General features: G+C 37.9%; 1 protein-coding gene across 8 annotated transcripts in view; it reads right to left on the bottom strand.

Annotated features, from left to right (window-relative positions):
• TENM3 (teneurin transmembrane protein 3) overlaps positions 1-24,589 on the bottom strand; it is a 413,821-nt gene that overhangs the window by 163,466 nt on the left and 225,766 nt on the right. For all 8 annotated transcript variants that reach the window (XM_082282288.1, XM_082282290.1, XM_082282291.1 and 5 more), the window contains one exon: positions 10,265-10,474. In XM_082282288.1, the coding sequence (XP_082138414.1) occupies positions 10,265-10,474 (210 nt within the window). The remainder of the gene's footprint in view (positions 1-10,264; positions 10,475-24,589) is intronic.

Below are 24,589 nucleotides of genomic sequence, written 5' to 3'. Positions count from 1 at the left end.
GGAGCATTCAACAAAAACCCCTTGTGGTCTTTGCATTTCAGAATGAGCAGAAAAACAAGCCCCCTTACACCAGCTACAAGCAACAAAATCAAGGGGAAGCTTTACTCTGCTTTGAACCTTTCTGAATGAACCAAAAGACTCAGCCAGCAGCAGCTGACAGCCAAGTCAGCCTCCTGTATATTCAGATATACATGCTTTATTACAAATAAATTCCATTGTATGTTGTTTGAATAGCTACTGCAGTGTTAAATTGAAGCTTCAAGAAATGCATACAAAGTAATATTTAAGAGACTATTTCATGTGGAGTCTCCAGGTTATGGCAACAATGGGATAAGCTTACTGCTGATCACTGCAAAACAGAGTACCTTTCAACACAAAGATGAGGTGGACTGATGGCAAAATCTACAGTAACTGAATTCCTTTTAATTTGCAAGTATCCTGCAATTACAGTATTTTCAAATTGAGGACTTTGTTTTGTTTGGGTTTTTTTTAATGACAACAAAGTATCCCGTTACATAAACAGAACTGTTCTTTGACACTGCATCTTGCTGCTAACTGTTATGGGATTTATCTTCAAGAGAAGAATACCAATAAAGAGGCAAATTAATTCTGTTTTCTGTAACTGTAGCAGGCATACTAGTGTAAACACACAGAATTCCCATGGAGAGAGTATTTTTAGTCTTTTGTAATAAATGATCAGCAACTTAGTAGACAGAAACATCTTTACTTTTTTCTTCCCCCCCCCCCCCCACCCCCGGCTCAGAGACCATATCTCGTACCTATGAATTCTAACAATTAAAATAATTCTACCAATTACTTTGCTGCATTCCAGTATGCATAGTCAAGTATGTAATGCAATAAACTATGCCTGAATGGTCTGTTTACCCCACAGCAAGTTACAAGGAAAACTCTTTCGCCTTAAAGGACTTGTCTCTTTGGAGCGTGCAGGCTGGCAAAAAGCCAAGGGAAGCTGGTGCTTAAGCAACCAAGACTGAGCAGTGCCTGTGTGCATTGCAATCTCAGCCAACCGCAGTAAATGTTATTGGAGTTTTTGTGCTGTAAAATTGCTGCTTTCATGCCCACTGCATCTGACAATAGGAATCCTTGGCCTTGCATGAGAAAGGAAGGCTGATGTGCCTTCTAGTCAGATCTCTGCATCCTTAAAAAGCAGGGTTACTACTCCTGTGTACTCCAAATGGGTTAGTGACAAATACATTCATGTCAATGCTTCGTCAGACACACAAAGATACTAAATGGAGAATTCTTTTGTGTATGAGAGAGAAGAGCAGAAAAAACATGGTTTAAGCACAGTCCTTAAGCTATCAAAACTATTGATAATATTTAAAAAGATAAAGGATGTTAAAGGTGACAAATGTTTAGCCTTTTGTACGCAACTTTGAAATAAGCTGTTCTCACAGTTCTCCAATGCACATTATTCTTTTTTGCTTAGTGACTCAAGCACAAAATCCTTAGCATTTCCCCTATGAAAGACTGCAACAAGCATCTGCCAGCAGAATTTGCAAGAGTCCTGTTTACTTTCAGCAAGCAACATGTTCAAAGCACTGAAAGATGATCCTCCAACGTACAGCCACTCACAACAGAGTGCAAATGGAAACCAAAAGGCAATGAGAAGAAAAATTTAAATTTTAATTTATTTTCATCAAATGATCTATTTTTTTTCACTACAGGAACTTTTCAACACTATAGAATAAAACATATGTTGCAGTTGCATTACAATGACCTGATTTCTGTATTAACCCCCCACTGGCAACTTCCATTTAATCCAATAGCAATTCCTCAGAAGCACAGTATCTGTAGAAATCATTGGAACTATAGAATAAACTATGTATTAAAAAATTAAAAATATTTTAAATATCAAGATTTTATTAAAACCTCACAACCTCCAACTCATTTTATGTTTCTGGAAGAACTTTTGTATTCACAAATCCATCAAGGCTCAGTGAGAATTAGAGCTGATACAAAAGGCTTGTAAAACTGTAAATTCAGACTGTTGCTACCAAGTGATGAGCACATAGGAACATGTGTAGGATCTTGAGCCCTCCCTTTCTAAAAAAAGGCTTTTAAAAAAAGATTTTGCATTGCAGTACAGAGTTAAAAATATTAGACCTTTCCCCAAAATAAAAGAATGAAAAATCAAAATAAAAGAGCTTGATGTGATGATGTGACACACTTGCATCTGCTCCTGATCTCATACAAGTTATTTGCTTAGTGCTTGCATAACATTTGCTCCTCTGGAAGTCAGCATAAGCAGTACCTGGGCAAAGTCCTCAGCTTTGTAATTTATGATGAAAATAAACTCTCTATGTGACTGTTTCCTTCTCCTCTTACCTTCTGTATTACAGATTAATTTCTACAATAAATTTCCTACAGCCTACTCTCTACACAAGAGCAGTACATCCTCGTTCCTGACTGCTACTTCAGTATTCTTCCATTAAACTGTGACAATTTAAATTCAAGCTCCTTATCTTGCAATTAGGAATGTCTGTTCTGTAATCAAGCAGTCAAAGGAAACTATGTGTGTGCAAGCACTGGCAAGAGGGAGGGATGTATTTTTGACTCTTAGGTTCATCTATCATGCCAAGTACACATTAGTTCACTTCAAGTGAGCTGACATTTGGGTACAGCATTCTTCCTTCAATAAAATGATATTCTACTTTTATGTTTCACTGTATTTCAGAATGAATTTATCTTCACAGATTTTCTTAAACGGCATGATTTTTTTGAATATGATTTTTGATGGGGAAGGAGGAGTGGAGAAAATGTCTCTACATCAGATCATATCCACACTATGATACACAGTTGGCAGGTTGTCCCATCTGGCATGCATTCGAGTATAAGATGGATAATTTGTCACTCTGAATCCTTTGATTTGTGAAAAGGCCAAAATCATCTCTGGAAAGATATTTTGCAGCTAATGATACAGGAGGTGTGGGGGAGACTGTTCTTTGGAGGCTACAAAGGCCACAGTCTGAGGAGAAATAATTGGGTCTTGGCTCTTCTATTAAGTAACAGAGATTGAAAACTACAAAAATCCCTTAGGAGCAAAACATGACTTACAACAATCAGATATGAGAAGTAATTGCCCACCACTTAGCAAAATTTGATTTTGGAGGGGTGAGGGTGAGATTGGGGAACTGTAATTTGCTCTTGGCAAACAGACTGAATGCTTAATTAAACTGAACAAATGTACATTTTTGTACATTAAGAGAACAATGTTGACAGAAGTTTGGCTTAAAAACCAATGAAAGACGGTAAAAAGATGGATTCATGAAATTGAAATCAAATATCAAAAAGAGATAAAAAATAAACTGGCTAGCATTCAAGACACAATTTTCAAGTTTTTAAAGCAACTACATTTGCCCCAAGGAAGTGGAACAGATAAATCTGTTGATCTGTAGTACCTGAAAGATATTTGCCTTCCTGCAATGTCTGACTTTGGACCATAAGAGATTTACGTGCTTCTGTAGCTACTGAGGAAGGCTGCAAGCACTGCTACACACTGGCTGAAACAGAACTGTCTCTGGCCTGAGAAAAAAAGTCAGCATGTATTTTTATAACACGAACTTATTCTGTATTTACAGAAAGCTTGTCAAATACCTCTATTCAGCATCATGGGCTTTGTGAATTTGTGGGTATCCAACATTTTTGCTTACAAAATATTTACATGAGTATGTACATGCCCAGAAGACATTGGCAGTTTTCACTGAGAGCTGGGAATCTTATTTTGTAATTTTACAGGATATAAAATGGTCCAGCATGTGGGAAGGGAAAGCGGCTGTTTTGCAAATGATGTATTGTGGAAGGTCTGGACAACTTCAGTGTGAAGTCTGGGCTACAGGACAAGTCATTTTCTGTTACATTTAAACAGGCAATGCATTTCAACATGCAGGCTGCCAGCATAACACACTTAGCCATAGCTTAGTACAAAAATCTCTGTCATAAACTACATACTCACATATCTCTGATTCGAAATGCACACAAGTATTACTAGAAAAGCTCCAGGAGGTTATCTCAGTCCACCTTCTCCTAATTGAATGTAGGTTTGTTCTCACCAGTAAGACTTACATTTCTATTTATTTTAATTTCATGTTACAAAGTGACAGAGCTTCTGTCACTTTCTTGGGACAGACTTGGATATCTTAATGTAGTTCACTGTTAAACAGTTTTTCCTGATAATGTGCCTAATCTTCCCTTTCCTTATTTTCATCCTATTACTTTTAATTGTATCTCTACACTGCATGCAACATGTTCCATTCTATCTTTGGTTATTAGCTTCCCTTTGCCAGCAATTAATTATTGCTTAACCCACATATTGAGTCAAAGTTTCATCTCTTACCTATTCCCATATAGTAATACCTCTAACCTCGTAATTGTTTTCATACAAATATATCTGAACAGTAAAATAAAGAGCAGTAAGATGCCTGAATTCCAAATTTATATTCCATTGATGGTATGTCTAGGAATTCCTCTTTGCTGAGATATTTGCATAACCAGCTCAAACTGTAACTCGTGAGTCAGACCATGTTGCAGATTTATGCCTAATTAAAACTCTCTATCACCATTTCTCCTTAGATTTTTCCTGAATACTCCGCATCTCAGACCAGCTTATATTTTTCAGTTCTAATTTCATTTTATTAGTTTTTGGCTGTACAATTAATGGTCTTTCCTTGCCCTCTTCTATTAACATTTTGTCTCTATTTGGCACTCAGAACACTTCCTATTTAGCATCATTGGTAAATTTTCAGTGCCATTTTTACTCCTTCATCCATATAACTAATGAGGATGTTAAATAAAACCAAGATTATAGCATATCCCCACGATGCTCTTCAATACAACTCCTTCTAGTTTGTACTATTAGTCCTAATTTATTATCACAGACTATTTCAAAACAAACAGGTCTGAGTTAATTTTTCAAGTAACATGTCTGAGGGCCAGTGCCAGACCTCAGGACAAATTGTGTGTACTGATACAACAATGACAAAACTTAATTTATCATGAATTATGAGATTTGAGATAAAAATCTCATTAAACAATGTGTAAGACAACAATGAAAATAAGGCATGTGGATACCCTCAGAGATTCCAGATAACTGCCAGTTCTGAGAATGATGAAAAGAAAAAGTAAATTTCACTGAAAACAGCCCAAACAGCTTTTAAGCATTCAATCTCATGACCTCATGTTTGTTTCCTTGTGTCCTAGAACACTCCCCCATGCCCCCTTCCCCTCCTTTTGTTCCCCAATAATCCAAACTATTAAAATGCAGTTTGTTAGAGCATGGTGCTAATAATGCCAACATTGTGGGTTCAATCCCTGTGTGGGCCATTCACTCAAGAGTTGGGTTCGATGATCCTTGTGGGTCCCTTCCAACTAAAGATATCCTATGAAATCAAAATAACTCCTGTGAAATTACACGGAGGGTGACAGCCTGGCCGCCAAGTTCTAGTTCACCAGCACACGCAGTTTCCTTTGTGGAATAACTGTGGCAAAGCAGAGATGGAATAAGGACTGGGAAGTGTTTAGTAGGCACTAAAGCAGGACTACCAGAAAGCCACACAAGGTACTTCCACATCAACTAAGACTTAATTTGCCAGGGGCCTTTTCAATATTCATAGGTTATTTCCAACCTTCTCACAAGCCAGTTGGGTATGAAGGGGGAAATCCCAGTTTCCTCTTCCCACCCTCACAGGAGCTGCAAGGGAAGAAAAGACGCCTTAAAAGTCACTTGCATCTTCCACTAACTTATAACACAAATCCCTGTGTGTACTTCCAATCACATTTCCATTTCATTTTGCTTTTGGTGAAAAGAAAAAGGCGGAAGTAAGGCAGATTGTTTAGTTATGCTGGTTATACATGAATTGTGGTATCTGTGCAGAAAAATAAAACATGAGAGATGGAGGGAAAATCTGAAGAGTAAAAAACCCCTAACAAACACCTAATAAAATTCACACCTATGCTCTGTACATGTGTTATATACAGTCTTTACTGGTGCCAGGCTTGAGCACTGGGTACCTATTCTCTCAGGTACTTGTACAAAAGCAGAAGGTTCTGACCTCAGCTTGACATTGTGGGATAATAAAAACAATACTTTCTGTATGGCAGATACATTTGTATAAGCTCTCCCATCAAATTCTAATGAGTCATCATGAACTAAAGTCTTTAATTTATAGGAGAATTATGCCACAGCACATTTGGTGTCTGTAGAGTGACATGTTCTACAATGAGACCTCCTAATGCAGAGAGTTCGAATATGTTTTCATTCAACCAGCTTTATTACATTATTTTTTCTCTTTCACAAGTTTAAATTCAGAGTTGTGCTCTAGATTTCCAAATTTGTAGGAAGGCTTAGCCATTTTGAACTGAAAAGCCCATCAATCTGCAATTCCCACGTGGCTGGAGCAAAATCTTGTTTATTGTGCATTACCTGGCAGATCCTTGATCAAGGACAACTGAAAACCAGTTTATATTATATTGAATTTTTTCAGATCTTCCCATTAGATAAACTATCATCACAAACTGTTATTAAGAAACATGAGAACCTTGATGTTCAAATGCACTATATGAATGCTGCTGTGAAATACATCCTTCTCTATTTTTCATTTTATGGTTGTCCCAGAATATTTCCAATTTAGGTGTCAAAAATCCTCAAACCTGAGTTTCTAACTCAGACACTTCAATTTCATTGTCAGTAGTAAGCATTAAATATTAACTATATCTTGTCTTCATACTCTCTGCTTAAACTAAAAATTTAGCACTGTATTTCTCATTATATTAAATTCTGTGTTAAAAGAAAATCTGCTACTAATTTCGATAAATTCCCCTCTAAATTCTGATTAATCTATAACTTTTCATGGAAGAGGATTAAGAAACTTATTAAGATGCTTGAATACAGATATTATATTACTTCTATTGTTTATAAGCAGACTTAATGACATAAGGAAACCCTCCACCTCAATCACATTCAAGAATCCTTTCCTCTCAGCTCCTACTTCACACTACTCTCCCTCTCACTTAAGCAAGTGTTTAATTCCTGCATATGTATTCAGATGTCCCCATTTCTTAGAAACCATTTTGCTGCTCTTTCTAAAAACAAAAACCATAGCAAATAAATGGTTTTAATATCAGTAGGTAAACAGGCTGACTGCTGGAACAGTCCATATACTGAGCTGTACCCTGAAGAAGAAGTAGAATTAATCAGAGATGCTATGTAAAAGAAGAGTTATGACTGATGGTCCTAAAATTTATCTCCTCCTGAATTTCATGACTTAGTAACACACTGCTCTTAAGATAAATTAAATGATTCCTATTAAACTGTTCACAATAGTCCTCACTTGAGCTGAATTTTTAAAGCTACTAGTAATACCTCCATGAAGACCTTAGCTTCTCATGTGGTAAGGATTTGATAAGTCATTTCACTAGTTCTCTTTTCTCTTTTAGGTAATTCCAAAAAAGGAAGCTAACTCCCATTGGTTAACAAAACAAGCTAATCAAACCCAACATCTTAAATAAATATAATTCTACACACATATTTAGATCCTTTAAATTTTGAGTGAGCTGATTAAATAAACTACATTGATCAAATGAACTCATTCTAAAGGAAAACAATCTGATGTTTGAATAGACTAAGGAGATGTTAATTCAACTTGCTATTCAAATAAAGTCAATATAACTGAAAGCAGTTCAATAATATAATTGTTTTCAGTCAGCACCTTTTTTATCCCTGAATGCTTCAACAGTGATCCCTCACCCTCTGCCAACATAAACACTGGACAAAGTCATCTGGAATATGGCACTGGATTTACTTTGAACCCATTAAGATTAGATAGCATTGAAAGTTTATGTGAAGATGCAAGAGAAAAAAAAAAACTGGTGAAAAAAACCCCTTCTCTCTGTGAAAGGGCTACACATGCTGCATTACTACCATTTTAGCTAAAGAAAATGCAATAATCAAATAATAGCATACTAAAGGCCCCAATTAAATGATATTTACTTGATAGGGTAGATTTGGAGAGATCCACGTACTAGAATGCAATGCTACACAGCAGTGTATATCATCAAGTAGAAGAAAGTTGTAGCTAACTTACGAAATTCTGCTTTCCTGTGTTTTACAAAGAACATACTTTTTCCCCATCAACAAGCCATCAGCATATGATATAAGAAGCCAACCATAAGCAAATCAGACAGATAATCCAAGCAATAGTCATGTATGTGCTGAGTGAAAGAAATCTTTCCTGCAGTAACACAAACGCTGATCCTGCAGCTGATTGTGGAAATGGAAGTCCACTACCCGAACACCTCTGATCTTCTCCTTATCCAGCAGAAAACCAACAAGCCTGACTTAAATTATGGTGATCACTATATATACAGTATACATGGTTAGCAAATTGAAGCATTTCTAAAAACAAGTCTAATCTTGCGGAGAGAAAGATCATTTGACAGCAGGAACGGCAAACACTTCTACTACATATGTACACTGAAGGGTGAATATCAGACATCTACAGATAAAGGAGACAGGGGAGAACAGTGGGCAGAGAGAAGGAAAAGGAAAATGAACACATACTTGCAGAATATGCTGGGTTTTCCTCCTGCTTAGCAAAAGTCTTACAAAGAACAACCGTCTCAACATATACCATGGTGCTAAGTCCTGTCCTACTTGCAATCAAAGCACCTCTTACGTTGTTCTGCTAAAAGACCAAGACTTGACATGGGTTCAGAGAAATTAATTTAGCTAGTCTGAGATGAAACAGATTAATGAACATTCCTGAAGGTTGGTAAACTCACTGCAAAGCAACTGTTCAAAATTTCAGTCGCAGCAAAAATACTAAAACCTAGAGGAATGATGAAGACCTCCTCGCTTCCTAAGAGGCTAAGAGATGCAAGCAGATCATCCCAACTATTCAAAATTTTTATCAGTTTTGTCTTGCTTTTGCATTTTTCATTTATAGATGAAGGGTTGGAGGATATAGTAATCTAAATATATCGACTTATTGAACTAAATCAGGCTACCTTTTGGATAATGCATATATTTTCTAACAGATTTCATATTCCTAGACATAAAAGAAATGTAACATGCCCTGATTATGACAGTGCATGACCACTTTTTTGAGTTCCTTACAGATTAAATATTGAGCAAGTTAAACATGCAGTAATAAAGTTATCGTTATTAATTTTAAAGATCTTAATCCAAATGTGTCAAATTCACATACACGACTGCTCTTAGTAGACTGGCCTTTTAGACAAAAAACCAAAATTACACTCAAAGTTAGGAAGAGAAGCTCAAAGTTAGTGTTTTGCTTGGCAAAATAATTCTGTCCAACCAGCTGATGTGCAATCTGAAGAAAAATACTTCTCCAAACTCCCTCTAGTGGTTCATCTGTAGGTGAAATTTTAACAATCAAAAGACAGAAATCATTCTTAGAATGTGAAGTGGCTTGTTTCAAGATTTGCTGATCTACCTGAGCAGGGCTGTGAATTAAAAAAATTATTCTTCCAGTCTGCCTACACCAAGAACATCTGTTCAGTCATCTCATACAACAAAAATGTAAACCCATGGCTAATATATTTTCTCATCTCAAAAAAAAACCGAAAAGAAAAAAGGAAAAAAAAGGGGTTTCTTTGGGCATGATGTTTAAGCAGACACTGGTGTTTCAAGTATGTCACTCCTTTTGCTTACTGATACTGGTTGGAAGGAAGAGAAACATGGAAACGTACATCTCAGAAGCCAACCACTGCCTCCTGTCATCACACAGCTCTCCTCCTTTAGAGCTTTTTCCTCAGTCTCAAGTGCCCTATCCAGTAACAAAAATCCTGCTCTCCTTCCCTCAGGAAATGAAAGGAATGGCTGGAACCTGCTGAACTTGATGAGGTTGTAAAAGACAACTTTTACATTATTCTGAAGCTAAATATCATGACAGTTTAACCAACTTCAGCCTACCCTTTAAAAAGTACAACTAAAGGTTAGTCACTTGCTAAAAATTACATTTCATAATAAACCATTAATATCTATTGCTTCACATAAGCATTGCCTGTTAAATTACTACAATGAGCTTTTATATATTAGCAGTTATTTTCTACTGTTGCTTATCTTACAGTAAAAAAAAAAACCCAAACCAACTTACAGCATTTAAGGAAAAACCAGTTTAAAATACAGAGTCATTTTGATATATTTAAGTTTTATTAGACAATTTCTTAAGAGGATGGAAAATAAAAGGGTATTTAAACTATGGACAAAGTGTCCTCTTCTTACCATGACCTGGGACAGATACTGGATTAGCACCGGTTTGTACTAGAAATGAGCCGGCAGTATAGTCCTCATCTGTATCAGAGTCCTGAACTGGCTGGCTGGCATTATTACTTAATAACCACCTCTGGTTGTCATGGAGATTGGGTGATGGAGGAGGGGAGTGTAAATGTTCAGTAACTGATGGACTAGATGAGGAGGATGGCATGGGAGGACCTATAAAAAAAATAAAAAGAATTTAAAATATGGGTCAAGATATCATATGAAAACCAAATAATTTATTTCTTGTACCACCAAAAGGCAAATAATCTACTTCAAACAAGCAAAGAAGATGGACAAAGAAAATATGACAATTGCCTGAAATAAACTGATTTAAGTGCTTTAGAATCCATAACACAATGCCATGACTTGATATATCAATGAACAGTGCTTCTTTCAAGATTGCTTCTTTCAGTGGGACACTCCTGTCTAAAATCTACTAATGAAAGAAAATAATACAGATATGCAGGCACACAGACAAACAGGACCAGTTTTCCAAGCTCACACATACAGGGAAACTCACCGTTGTAAATTTCTACCACAGGAGTTACTCTGACAGAACTTTTAGTTTTCAGCAGTGTTTCTCAGACACATATGCTATTTAAAACCTATCAAAATGTTTCACCTGTCAAACTTGTGTTCATCTGCACAAGTTGTTTTAAAACATGCATACACAATGACCACATCCCATTTCTGCATCTTGAAAGTATCTTAAAGTCATCATGGAGGAAGACAGATTTAAATAAAGCCTTACAACAGACCACAACAATGCATTTAGTCTTTCAATGGAACAATAATTAGGCCAGAATGCAGCAGAGAGAGTTACCTAATCCACCCTGTGAATATATGGGTTCTTCATAGTCTTTAGTGAGCACAGATCTTACTCAGAGTAAGACTGTTGGATTACTTTTGAATAAAGCGTTACGTGGCCTGTAGGTGGGGAATGTACCAGAATATGAAGAAGCTTTATTACATAATTAATGTTAAAAACAAAATTAGATTAACCTGCATGGTTATCATTCAAAACTATAAATCTGAATTTAACTTAGAGGAAAAGGGGCTTTTTTTCATCACGTAATGTGGGAACCCAGAATGCAGAGAATATTTCTCTGCCTGTTTTGAAAGGTTTTACCCCCCTGGACAGTACTGTTTTTGACCTTTGTCCATGGGAAAGTTTGCCTAGCCTCTGGGAAGAATTTGAATCTGCAATGGTGTGAATTAGGTGATAGAATACTATGTGAGATTATCACAGGGTGAAAAATCTAGAGTTTTTTAGGTCTATTTGCATAGTAAATAGATAGAAGTAGAAAACCTCAAAATGGAGGATAAGTTATAGTTAAAAGCTTCTTTCTCCTTCTTCACTAACTCCATATTTTGCAGCAATAGTAGTTTGGGATGATTGGATAAAGAATTCCGTAGTTCCTGTCTACGTGATTTAGGAACTTGTTGGACATTGGCAAAAAAGTGAAAATATCTTGCATTTTAAGCCTTCATTGGGTAATTTACCTTTAAAAAGGCTGTGAGATCTTGGTAAGTTGTCCTCTTGCTGCATTCTCTGCTCTGTGCTATGTCTAAGCCATGCCAGTGGCTTGTACTCCTTAGATAAGAATTAATAAACACCTATCTGGAGACTGAGAACCATGAAGTCCCATTCGCCTCCTTTTTTCTCCTGGCAAAAATCTCAATGTCTCCCCCATCAGGGAAGACAACAATTAATGATGCAGACAGCGTTAATGTAATGACTTGGTTTTATGGCACTTAGTTGTATAGTTATGTTGGAGAAGTGCTGCACTTCTCAATGTTAAGTTTAACACAATAAATCATACTGGCACCAGTAGCTTGAATTACCATCCCTCCCTTGTACACTGCTAGACTCATGCTAATTATTATTATTTTTCTTTCATATTCAGTTTATCCCATAATAGTATTTTAAATATCTCTAAAACATGTTGCTAAGCCTAACCAATTGGCTTCCCTGGGAAGAAACCTATGACAGCCTCACCACAACCTATTTACTTAATACTTTCACATATCATTTACCTCTTCTTGTAGTGAACAGCACAACACATATTATTATAATTTAAGATGCAGGCTTGGTCCTGGAAGGAAAGTGAGCACTTACTATTAGTCAGGTAACTTCTGTGTAAAACCCAAGGTTTATTATCAGGGAAATAACAAGGATGGGGGACCAACATTTTACAGGGCTCAACTTGTGAATTTAGAAGTAGGGAGTGGGCACATTTTCTAGTTCAAGATAAAATGCCAACAAATTTTCTTGCTACACCTTGATTTTTCACATTGCTTGCTTCAGTAACCTGAATTTTTGGTTATTTCTTGATGGAATATTTAATAGATTGTTTATTATATACTCAAATTGATTTAGGTAGCCATTATATTTCATTTTTTGAATAGTTCCAATAAAAAAAAAAAAGCAGGGTTTTTTGTAATATATTTTTTAATCTTGGAACAATTTGCTTTACTTACTTTGGACCTCTCTTACTAGAGAGGAGAGCTACAGTAATGCGTTCCAGATGTATATGCATATATATATATATATATACATACATATGCATATGTACTGTCTGAAGCAAATCAGCATCTTAGTAGTATCTTTAAACTTTATACGCAACATTCTTCAAAATGCTTCTTCTCAATTTACACTCGATAACTTTCAGGCATAACAGAGCCTTGATTGCACAAATCATAATCACACAAAATACCATGTTGCCTGAAAGTGTGTCATGGCCAAAGTTCCTTAATTGTTTTGTAAATTCCCTCATTTATTCAAATCTATTAATTGTCTCAGTGCTACATGGCTAGTTGACACTGCACTGCACTGATGAGTAGCCATCCAGAACATGCATCACTTGGGTGCCCTGGCCTACTGAATTTCTCAGCTCAGAAAACACCATGTGTCAGGTGTGAGGTGGAAGTGCGAGGATATTAGCAAAGCTCCCACTACTACACTCAGCAGGGATAGATCTCTGCTACTGCAAAAATCACTTGATTAGGGCTGTAACACCACCAGGAAATTATGCAACTTTTTATAAATAAACCTAATTCTGGCAGGCAGGTCTTACAATCATAGAATCATTTACGTTGGAAAAGAACTTTAAGATCATTGAGTCCAACCTTTAACTCAGCATTGCCAAGTCCACCACTAAACCATGTCCCTAAGTGCCACATCCACATATCTGTTAAACACCTCCAGGAACACAGTCTCAACCACTTCCCTGTACAGCCCGTTCCAAGTTTTGATCATTCTCTCAGCGAAGAAATTTTTCCTAATATTCAAGCTAGACCTTCCTGACACACTGCTAGCTCATGTTCAGCCAGCTGTTGACCAGCACCTCCAGGTCCTTTTCTGCCAGACAGCTTTCCACCCACTCTTCTCCCAGCCGGTAGCATTGCATGGAACTGTGATCCAAGTACAGGACCCAGTACTTGGCCTTGTTAAGCCTCAGACAATTTGCCTCAGACCATTGATCCAGCTTGTGCAGATGCCTCTGTGGAACCTTCTACCCCCCAGCAGACCAACATTCCTCCCCAGCTTGGTGTTGTCTGTGACCTGACTGAGGGCACACTCAATCTCCTCCACATCATTGATAAAAAATTCAAACAGGACTAGCCCCAGTACTGAGCCCTGGGAAACTCAACTACTGAACAGCCACCAGCTGGACACAATTCCATTCACCACCACTCTCTGGTCCTGGCCACCCAGACAGGTTTTATACCAACAAAGAATACAACTGTCCACACCATGGGAAACCAGTTTCTCCAGGAGAATGTTGTGGGAGAAAGTATCAAAAACTTTACTAAAGTCTTGGTAGACAACATCCACTGCCTTTCCTTCATCCACTAAGTGAGTCACTTTGTCACAGAAGGAAGACCAGGTTGGTCAAGCAGGACCTGCCTTTTGTAAACCTGTGCTGGCTGGGCCTGATCCTGTGTTTGTCCCATACATGTTGCATGATGGCACTCAAGATGATCTGCTCCATGACCTTCCCCAGCACTGAGGTCAGGCTGACAGGTGTGCAGTTCCCTGGATCCTCCTTCTGGCCCTTCCTGTAGATGAGCATCACATTTGCCAACTTCCAGTTCCCTGGGACATCCATGCTTAACCATGGCTGCTGGTAAATGATTGAAAGTGACTTGGTGAGCTCTTCTGCCAGCTCCCTCAGTACCCTTGGGTTGATCCTCAAAGACTTGTGGGTGTTCAAGTTGCACAGCAGGTCACTGGCTATTTCTTCTTGGATTACAGGGGCTTCGTTCTGCTCCCTATCCCTGTCTTCCAGCTCAGGGGGGCTGGGGACCTTGAGGACAAGTGGTCTTACTATTAAAGACTGAGGCAAAGAAGGCATTAAGTTAGCTCAGAGTCTTCCTCATCCTTCGTCACTGTATTTTCCCCCTTCATCCAATAAAGGATGGCTATTCTTCTCAGCCCTCCTTTTGTTGCTTTCTCATCACAAAGTTACAAGGTCTGCAGAGAAAATGGAGCCAGCTACATTATAAGCCAATTTTTCAGAAGAACCCTAGGCCAACCAGCTGGGACACGTATTTCTGTACAACTTCATCCAGCACTGGCAAATTTTTGCAGTGAGCTCCCCTTTGATTCCAAGTGAAAAGAGAGAGAGCTATCTATACTGCCATTTATAGAATAAGCTACACATAAAAAAAAAATACTTAACACACTTTCTAGAGGAATTGTAAATAATGTGCATATTCCTTTCCAATACTTTTTTTTACATAGAATGAAAGGAATTTAAATATATTTTGCAATATCTCTTACTGAAGTCTTAATGAATGCATTTATAAATCATAAAAATCATTAAGTATGACAAAAGCCAATTAGATTGATTACAACACTTTTTCCATACAGCTTAGAGGCATACAGCACTAAGAATATTTCATACTAAGAAAACCCACAAAAATACAACCTTTGATTTTCTCCCCATTCTGCTTCTTTTGATATCCACCTAGCAAAACATTCTGTTGTTCTGCTTTGACTTTCTTGCCTGTATTTTAAAAAAGCAAAAGTCCTTGTTTTTATATGTGCACTTGATTCAACAGGAAGCTGTTTTTCAAAGGAGATATACTGGACTTAAGAGTATTTAAATCTCATGTTTTAGGTCAATTATGAGGAAAAACACACTTTAATTTGTTGTTATTTTCATAACTGAAAAGATATGACTCCAAATGATCTTTATGTACTTCAAAAAAAATTATCTTACATGAAAATGCAAAATATAGGCAAACTCCAGTAAGAACAGATTCAATATTGCAATATGTGAAGAGGTGAATACATTTGCTAAGGATATGAGTCCCCAAAGAAAGCAAAACACAAAGAAAATTGGTTTTAAGGAGAACATTAAAGAAAGAAATACACCTGAGCTAATAATGGACACATTAAATAGATATGTACAAGGTAATTATGTTAAAAAAAAAAATGCAGTGTTCTCCACTATGATCAGCACTCATCTAAAAGATGGCACAAATTAAAAGCTGGAAGCAGAACTGATGTCACATATGGAAAAGCTCAAAGGGACAAGTATGGTAAGTGCAACCCATAAAAAGATAGCAAATAAACAGTGGGGAAGACTGCAACAATGGACTGGTAGTAATGCATAAGAATTTCTGTATTTCAGTATATTAAGGCTTAAGTAAGTCTAAGGCTGTGCCTCTGTCAATTGATGATGGCTTACACCACTGGTATGAGAGCAGGGAAGCAGAGTGGGGCTGCTGCAGAGTGTGGGAAGGACTGAGGGCAGAGTAGGGCACAGCAGGGCAGAGCTGTGCCTTCAACCCCAGAGCCTCAGGCACTTCTACCTGGACACAACTCACAGTTTACAGTTATGTACAAGTTGCCTTCCCCTAAAAAAACCTCAAAAAACCCCAAAACAAACAAACAAACAAACATAGCAATTTGCAGCATCTAAGCTTATTTACATGGTATTACGAAGAATAAAGCCAACAACTGCTCAGCTTTCATCCTTTATAGGTTATCACATGCTGGAGAAGCACTTTGCTTCAACAACAACAATGGGTGCCTGGATCAACTGCATCTCCACTAGATGTATTTTAGAGAAAACAGTATTAGACACTTTTGGTGATTTTTTGCCTTTTCTTTTATACCCCTTTTATATACCTTTTTACAGCTTTTTGTATTAGTGTTTTTTAGCTCACATTCTTAGACTTATTCTGTTAAGCTAGGAGACTAAACATCTTAGAAGCCTCGCAGTTAGGGATCAGAAAGCCCCAGACACCAAGGCCCTCTCCAGCACACATTTTGTAAACTAAGATAGAACCATCCAGGGGGAAGGTTCCCTGGGGAGAGGGGCTAACTCAAGCCTCTCATTGGGGAATCTTTGATAGATATGCTAATTAGTAAGACCTACAATGATGTACCAGATCTTTTGGGGGTGGGCATTGCGCTGTGCGTTTCAGTGCATTTGACCTGGACATGTGCACCTAAGGATCCTTAAAATAAATACTGAGGTAAAACCCCATTTTCCCTTCTAACCATGTTTGATTCTTGATTTTAAGACCAGGAAAAGGCATCATTGGAACATGGTATTTAGGAGAAAAGTGGGATGAGAGAGAAGCAGTAGTGATGATCTCCTGCTCTTTCAGGGTGGGCAGGCTGAAATAGATAACCCAGAGTTTCTGAGGAGTCCTAAAACACATGCACTTATAAAATCTTCCCACCAGATTCAAACTCTTAAAGCAGAAAGATTTTTCTGGCAATGACTCTAAGAAGAAAAAACCTTGTTTATTTTCTATTCTGATTATAAATCAGATTTTTCTGACTATAATTCATGAAGCAACGAAAACTTCCCTGAGCTGAAACATGACCTTAAAAATGTGTAGTTTTCAGTGTTTAAACGAATTTCTTTAATGCAGAAATCTTGTTCATATATCTAGATTGTCCCTAAAATCCTGGCATTATCAATTTACTTCCATTGTAAATTGCATTTGCAAGTTACGTACTTTGAAAAAGTAATTTCACTGTAAAAATTTGAAGGGCCATTATTTTAATCTCAATCAGGTTGCATAAATCCTATATCTAACTTACATACAACTTCTGATGGCTGCTTAAAGCAATACAACAGTAGACAGCTCTGTTTAGGCTGTTTAGCTATGGCAGAGTAGTGTGTTTTTCTTTTCACAGTGTTGGCAGCCCTTGTCACTGAGACTGAAGCAAAAAATTCCTCTATCTGCATCTCAAACACCCAGAAAGAGTCTTATTTTGAAGTGGTAAAGAGATTCTTACTGACTTCAATGTCAGTAAGAAGATGGTATTATATTACAAACTGCAAAGAGATACCTCTTTACTGAAATTAATGGGATTTTTGCTGGTGAGTTCACAGAAATGAAGATTCGATGTTAGATTAAATGGCACTATTAAGGCATATAAACCAAAACCCATACCCCATACTGTGGAAAAACATGTTATACATATAATGGATGACTAAGAATAGCTATATATCTCTCTACTTTGTACTTTGCTGGTTACAACAAGGCAGGTTGCTGGGTTTTTGTTTTCATTTTTGTTTGGGTTTTTTTTTAATAAAACAGTTTAAGGATCTTTTAAAACTTGGATGAGACAGGCAGTGATTTTTGAAGGTCAGAAATAACACGTCTACTGGCTAAATTAATTAGAAACCAGAACACTTTCAAACATGAAGGACACTTAGAAGCCTTCTGAATCAAGATGAGATGACTTTTTGCAATCTGTTCTAGGACTTCCCAGTGCGCTGAAAGCTGTACACACTCTTGTTAAAAAGGGCACCTATACCCTCCTAACAAGTTTACTGATTGCATCCCAAAATTTCAATTTCCAGTGTATCACATGTAGATTGACCCAAAAAAGCCCCTAAAAAAACCCAACCCCCCCACCTGGTATGTACAACCCTTAATGACTGTATTTTGGACCTCTTCATCTCTGCATATAACACAATAAGTTAGTAATAAGTGAGTTTTAATTTTAAACTAATTTTTCATTATGGTCTTCCAGTATGCTCTCCAACCTGTATGACTTGGCATTGGCATTTATCTCTCTGCTGGATCCTGCAGCCTTCTGCAGCCAACCTGCAGTGACAGTTATCTCTTAATTAATACTCTACATGCAAATGGAAGTACCAAAAAGTGCTGTTGCATAGCACACAAAGAACAATTATTTATAGCCAACACAGTTCTCTTTATCTACTTATACCACAGTCGACCACTGTAGCTACTGTGAAGATCTCCCCAAGGAAATACATGCATAGACAGTCTTCCAAATATATACATATATAAAAATAAGACTGTATAAATTCATCTATAGTGGAAAACACTGCAGTGAAAAGAAACTACATGCCAAGGACTCTTTTAAAAATAAATGCTTTTAAATGAATAGAAATTATGCTTGTGATCTACTGTGGATTCTCCATTTGTCTGTGTTTTGCTTTTGTAAGTATAATGGATAATGACCCTTTTATCCATAAATTGGGAGGTGTACTTTTGAAGTTTCAAATCCTTCTGATGAACTGTGCCTTCATGTCAGATGCAAACTTTAAACACAAATGACATCTACTTTTCCTAGATTTTCTCAAAAAGTTAGTACTTCTAAACAAAACCTGTATTATGTTGACATGTATTCTAACTCACGAGGTTGCAACTACTTCTGCAGACTGTGAAAGGTAAAACTTTGCAAGACTATAATCAAAGGACATTGCTTTGAAAAACAAAAGTAATCCATTAGAAAGCAAGAGAAATACTGGCCTGAAATATTGTAATTTGTTTTTTTTCCCTCTTGTAAGTGTAGTATAATAACCAGAGTCTGTAATATAAAACTGGTAATTATCTTCTAAAAAAGAGAAATATTTCTTAAGAAAAATGGTTATGCCTTAGGACTGACACACATTTCTGAAGCAAACACTTTATGTTTTGAAGCATTTTGGTTGTTTCAAAAAGTTAACAGCTGCTGCTAAGCAGATTGTTAAATGAAAAGGGGTCCCCCGTTCTTACAGGGGTCAGACTGCATGACCACAATAGCTCCTTCTTCAATCCTGAGTTCAGGCAGTGCTCATCTTTGCTTTAAATGGGAGTTTTGTCTGTAGTGAAATTGCAGACTCTGAGCCTTAACTGACAGAGCATCCTAACCGAAGTGCATAGCTCTTACTTCTTTTTTTAAAAATTCTTTTACTATCCTTATTTTCAAAAGGAATCACCTTATAAATTCAGAGCCAGGTGCAGGGCAAAGGTCCACTCACCTAGGCAGAAAGTCCATAAGCTGAACTAAAACATCAAGCATCTCTACCATCCACGTTTTATTTTTTAGGAGCTATTCTGCTCAACTCAACTGAATCTTCCCGTTTATTTCCCTCAATATTAATTAAAACTGGGCATGCAAAATACTGGAAGGGAACAGAGAGCTATTTCCAGAAGAGTGAAAAATCTCCATTCTACTCAGAAAAGCATTTTAAGTGATAGGTCTCTGTATTTTTAGAAAAACATTCCTCTTTTTTTGGGGGGTGGGGGTGCAGTTTTGGACAGAAGCAAGCTGAAATCAACGCCAGATTGCAAAATATTCTGATTAACTCCTATCTTCACTTGAGATGTAGAAGTTCTCACATGAAAATGTCACCTCTCCATTTAGAGCATCTGCTGGGATTCAGACTCCTCTGCCTTGTGATGGGAGTCTCATACAGCACAGCCAGGACAAGGAGACACCAACCCAACCACCGACCCAGCTGTACAAGTTGCACACTCGCAGTTTTGGCCCAGCCAAGTACCACCTGCAACCAACTTGCAAGCCCTGGCAGCCAGCACACAGTAGCTTGAGCATCACAGCCAGAAGGTCTCCAAGGGTGCGTAGCACTTGACTGTGCATGGAGGGGAGCTCCTGGGGTCCCCCACGTGGGTCCTCTGTAACTTGGCCACAGACCTGGCCCTTTCCTCCCACAGCAGTTGGTGCCTGCTCAAGCGCAGCCAAGTTGCAGAGGCGCATGGCTGCTCTACGTGCAGGCACACATGCACAGCTGTGCACCTGTGCAATGCAAAAAGGCACCCGTGCATGGCCAATCACTGCTGCCTCAGTCAGAGCCCTACATGGCTGTGCACATCTCCCTGGGCCTGCTGCTTCACTGACCACTACCATGGGGGAGGGGAAAGGGCAGGAGAGATCTCTTGGGTAGCGGGAATGTACAGCCAGTCATTCCCTCTACTCCCTATTCATCAATTCGCACGCAAAACAAACTAAGCATCACACAGTGCTGTAAGAAAGAAACCAGCCCTTCAGAAAAACCTGCCAGGATTTTCATGTTCAGAAAACCCAAACTATAAACACACCACAGACACAAGCTAAAAACAGGGAAAAAACCCACCAGGTTTTTTTTTTTCCCCCCTGCATTTCCAGAAATGGAATCAAGCATCAAAAATGGAGCAGCTGGCATATACTACAATCAATGTAGGAAGGATAACCGCTCTCAGTCTGTCTTATATTCACTCAGCAATGACGCTGAAGTGTTTACCAAGTTTCCACTCTCAATCCTGACCTTTGTAAAAGACTGTAATTTTTCTGGATGCTGATACTCTTTCAGATGGCAATTCATAAAGAGTAATCACCTATAAAAGTAACCTTTGAAGAAATGCTTCTTTGTTCTTGCTATCCATGACTTTTTATTATTAGAGGTGAAATGGATTGAGCCATGTCACTCTGGTTTATCATTCTTCCAACATGACTCAGTGGTAGTCGATGCACTTTGTATTTCCACAGTTGCTTTTGGCTAAATTAGGGTGGGCAGAAAATGTCTTCTTTGGAATAGGACAGGAAATACATCTTGAGGAGCACAAGAGAACTTGAAAGTTTTTTTGGAAGGGAGTGGGAGAGAGGCTTCTTAAAGAGGAAATAAACCTTCTGAGAATGATTCACAAATCACTCGGTTTTTAGAATCAGGTAATTTCCCACCCTCATTCCTCCCACCCCTGTAAGAAGCAGTCTAAAGAGGAATGAAACCAAATACTAATTAACTAAATTTGGTTTTCGTAATTCTCCTGGGTCCTATATGGGAAAAGCAGTCTAAGCAATGACAGGGATACCAGTTTTGCCTACTTTTGCTACCAGTGTGGCCACTGCCTTGCAGTCTGCCATAAAGGGAACAACATCTTTGAAAACAAGCATCCAGAAAAGCGCTTAATGACATCGAGTTGCTTATGCTTGCAGACCACAGAATATGACTTGTTTTCTCAGAAGGAAACATAGCAATTTAAAGAGATTTTGATAGATGTGAACAAAGAGCAACAAACTGCTGAAAAAGTGTTCTATAAACCTTGCTTACAAAAAAATCTTATTTCTTATAATCCACAAGAATCACAGACTATTCTGGGTTGGAAGGAACTGACAAGGATCACCAAGTCTGTCTCAAGTAAATGGCCCATATGGGGATCAAACCCGTGACCTTGGTGTTGTTAGCACCATGCTCTAACCAATTAGTTCTTTTAGTGTGGTTATTTATATCCCTGTGAGCTGCATTTTTTGGATCATAGCTATTTCAAAAGACCAGGGCTGCAGCACTGCAAAAGAAGAGGAAGAGAAGGAGATGAAGGAAGGATACAATGACTGTTTCCATCTTCACCAGCTTCTGATTGCAAGCTGCCCCAGACACCGGCACATGCTGCCCCACAAGCTCCGTGTGCCTCCCAGCACGGCTCTGCCGGGACCAGCACGATGTTGAGCAGCCATCAGAATGAGCAGCACTACTGCCAGAGCCTTCCATGTGCACTAAAACATCACGCTGCTGCTCCCTGCCCTCTCCCAGTAAACTGAAGCAAACCAATAAAATTTCCCATAACACTAAAGAATCACGCCATGCCTACAGAAGCGCAGATTTAGCAATGAGAAAGCAGAAAGCAGTCCTGCCAATGAAACATCAAACTTACATAACCAGCAGTGAAGTCTTGAAGGGCCTGAAGGTAACACCACTGAAATGGATATTTTTGTTAGTTCCTTGTTGCTTCATTTTCAAAAGCCCTTCCCTTCCTGCAGCACTTTCAAGTTTTGTTTCTTGTTAGGGCTTTTTCCTGCTACATTAAATGTAACTCCTTAACAAAGGAATTTTGGGGAGGGGAGGAATTAGAGAATTACCAGAAAATTATGGACTGTTATCTCACACAGTACCACTTGCACAAGCAACAGGACATTTACTGGACATTGATGTCTCATTACATCTAGCATGTAATTTATTTCTCTGCTGGAAGAGAACTTATCAGTTTTGCCCATGTGGAGAAAATGTTTCTACTTTAGAAACAAATAGACTACCACAGGCAAGAAGCTGGAAAGCTTAAATGAAAACCCACTGCATGATCACTGAAGTCAGCTTGCTACCAAAGCCGCTACAGCAGCAGTGTTGAAATGGGCCAGAAGTAGCATTTTGGGGCCAGATTTTTGACAAAGCCTAATCTCATTGAGGATTTATTTCCAAAACCAAGAACAATAAAAATTATAGCGTACTGAGAACTGAGAGAAAGCTGGACTCTTTATTTAGGTGTCTCTGGAAATTCAGCATGAAATAAAAAAACCCACAAAGTCCCTTATTTTTGCCCGAATATACAAGCAATAATGTATTAGCTGATGAGAAAATTTTTTCGGAGTGCTGCAAAGTTGCATATTTTTCATCACTCTTCCACTGTAAGAAATTATTGCTATCTGAAATAGAATATATTTTGACTAGTTATATAAACCCTTTATTTGAAAGCTTTAAATTTTTTAACATTTTATCTGTGTTTACACTTAGCAGGACTGGACAAGTGCTCTAGTAATATGTACAATTCAAACCCATAAATTTTAAATAGGGTTATCCATTCAAGTTCAAAAGAATACAGACTTAACAGTTCTTAAAAAAATATACAAGCCACTCACATTAGCTTAGGTAGGTCAGAAAATGCTGAATGGAGGTAAAAAAAATACCTTTGGCCTCAGACTAAACACAGAAAATTTCAGTCCAAAAGTGCTTTTCATAAAGTTAGGAGCTAATGAACAAAAGGGGGTTCTAATAAAGTTTCATGAAATACTAGCTATAAAATCCAGCAGTAATACCATAATCTTTATTTCTTTGCCAACTTGACCACTTCAGAATAGTAAAAACTGAAGTAAAGTAAACCACTCTAGTTACTATGAAGAGGTTTTATCTCAAAGAAAATAGAAAAGCCCAAAAGATTGGGCCAAAATACATATAAGAGAAATTCCAACATAGACAAAATACTTGTTTACGCCTGACTGGAGCCAAGGGTAACAAACCCTCTTTACCAAGCTGCTTCCAGAATCCTTGGGCCGTGGTCCAGGGACAGGGGACACACCAGCTGGGCCATCCATATCTGCCAGCAGGCAGAGGTTATCCATCTCTTTGAAAAGGGATGAAAAGAAATTGTTGTCTGAGTGCTTTGCAAACTCTGAAACAACTGCTCGTCAGCTAAACAGTTGGATTGCCAGTAGAAGCTGTACAAGTCTCTGAGTTCCTGAAAAATTATTAATGTTGAAGTAGTCTATTTTCAAGATGCCTCGCTCAGTACCAGTAAAAGCTGCCAGATAAAAACCAGTTACTACACAGAAAGCATTTAGAGGAATTGGTCTGGAAGCCCTGTCCTGTAAAACTAAAATTCCCCATATACTTTATGACATGTGCTTTTTAAGACTATCCACTCCCTCCCATCAACCTTCATGAATCTCTACTGCCAAAACATCTACCAAAGTACTTACTGATAAGAAAAGACATTAACAAATTTCTTACTTGACTAAGCTTTTTTTCCCTCTGAAAAAGACACTTTTTAACAGGTTCTTGGCCAAGATTACATTTGTATTCACACAGTGCCTCTGTTATAAAAAGATGTAATGCCCCTGCAAAAGCCAGCTAATGGCTTGACTTGGTCTGCATTCATATCAACACAAAATAACTTATTTTATATGATGCTTAATAATGCAGCACTACATAAGGAAGAGATTAAGCAGGAACACTTAAAAGATGCTCATTCTGAAAGGATCAGACCTTATAAAATGCAATTGATAAGCATGGAGAAAAAAGAAACCCAGAATTGAAATCAGGTTTACCCACATTTCATTAATTTTGTCCTTTGGCATGTTAATGCCTAACACACATGCAGTGTTCTGATGCAGTTGTTTTTACTACACAGAACTTGAATTAGCCTCCTACACTTAAAATGTCATGGTTTCTACATGAAGAGATAAAGACAAAGGAATAGTCATAGCTCTCTTGCTCAGTTATCTGAGATGCCTTTTTTTGGTGTTTTCTTTGTATT

Source organism: Coloeus monedula (assembly GCF_965178545.1).
Source record: "Coloeus monedula genome assembly, chromosome: 5".
NCBI lineage: Eukaryota > Metazoa > Chordata > Aves > Passeriformes > Corvidae > Coloeus > Coloeus monedula.
The sequence above is the reverse complement of the archived record's forward strand: the minus strand, read 5'-3'. Positions and strand labels throughout refer to the sequence as shown.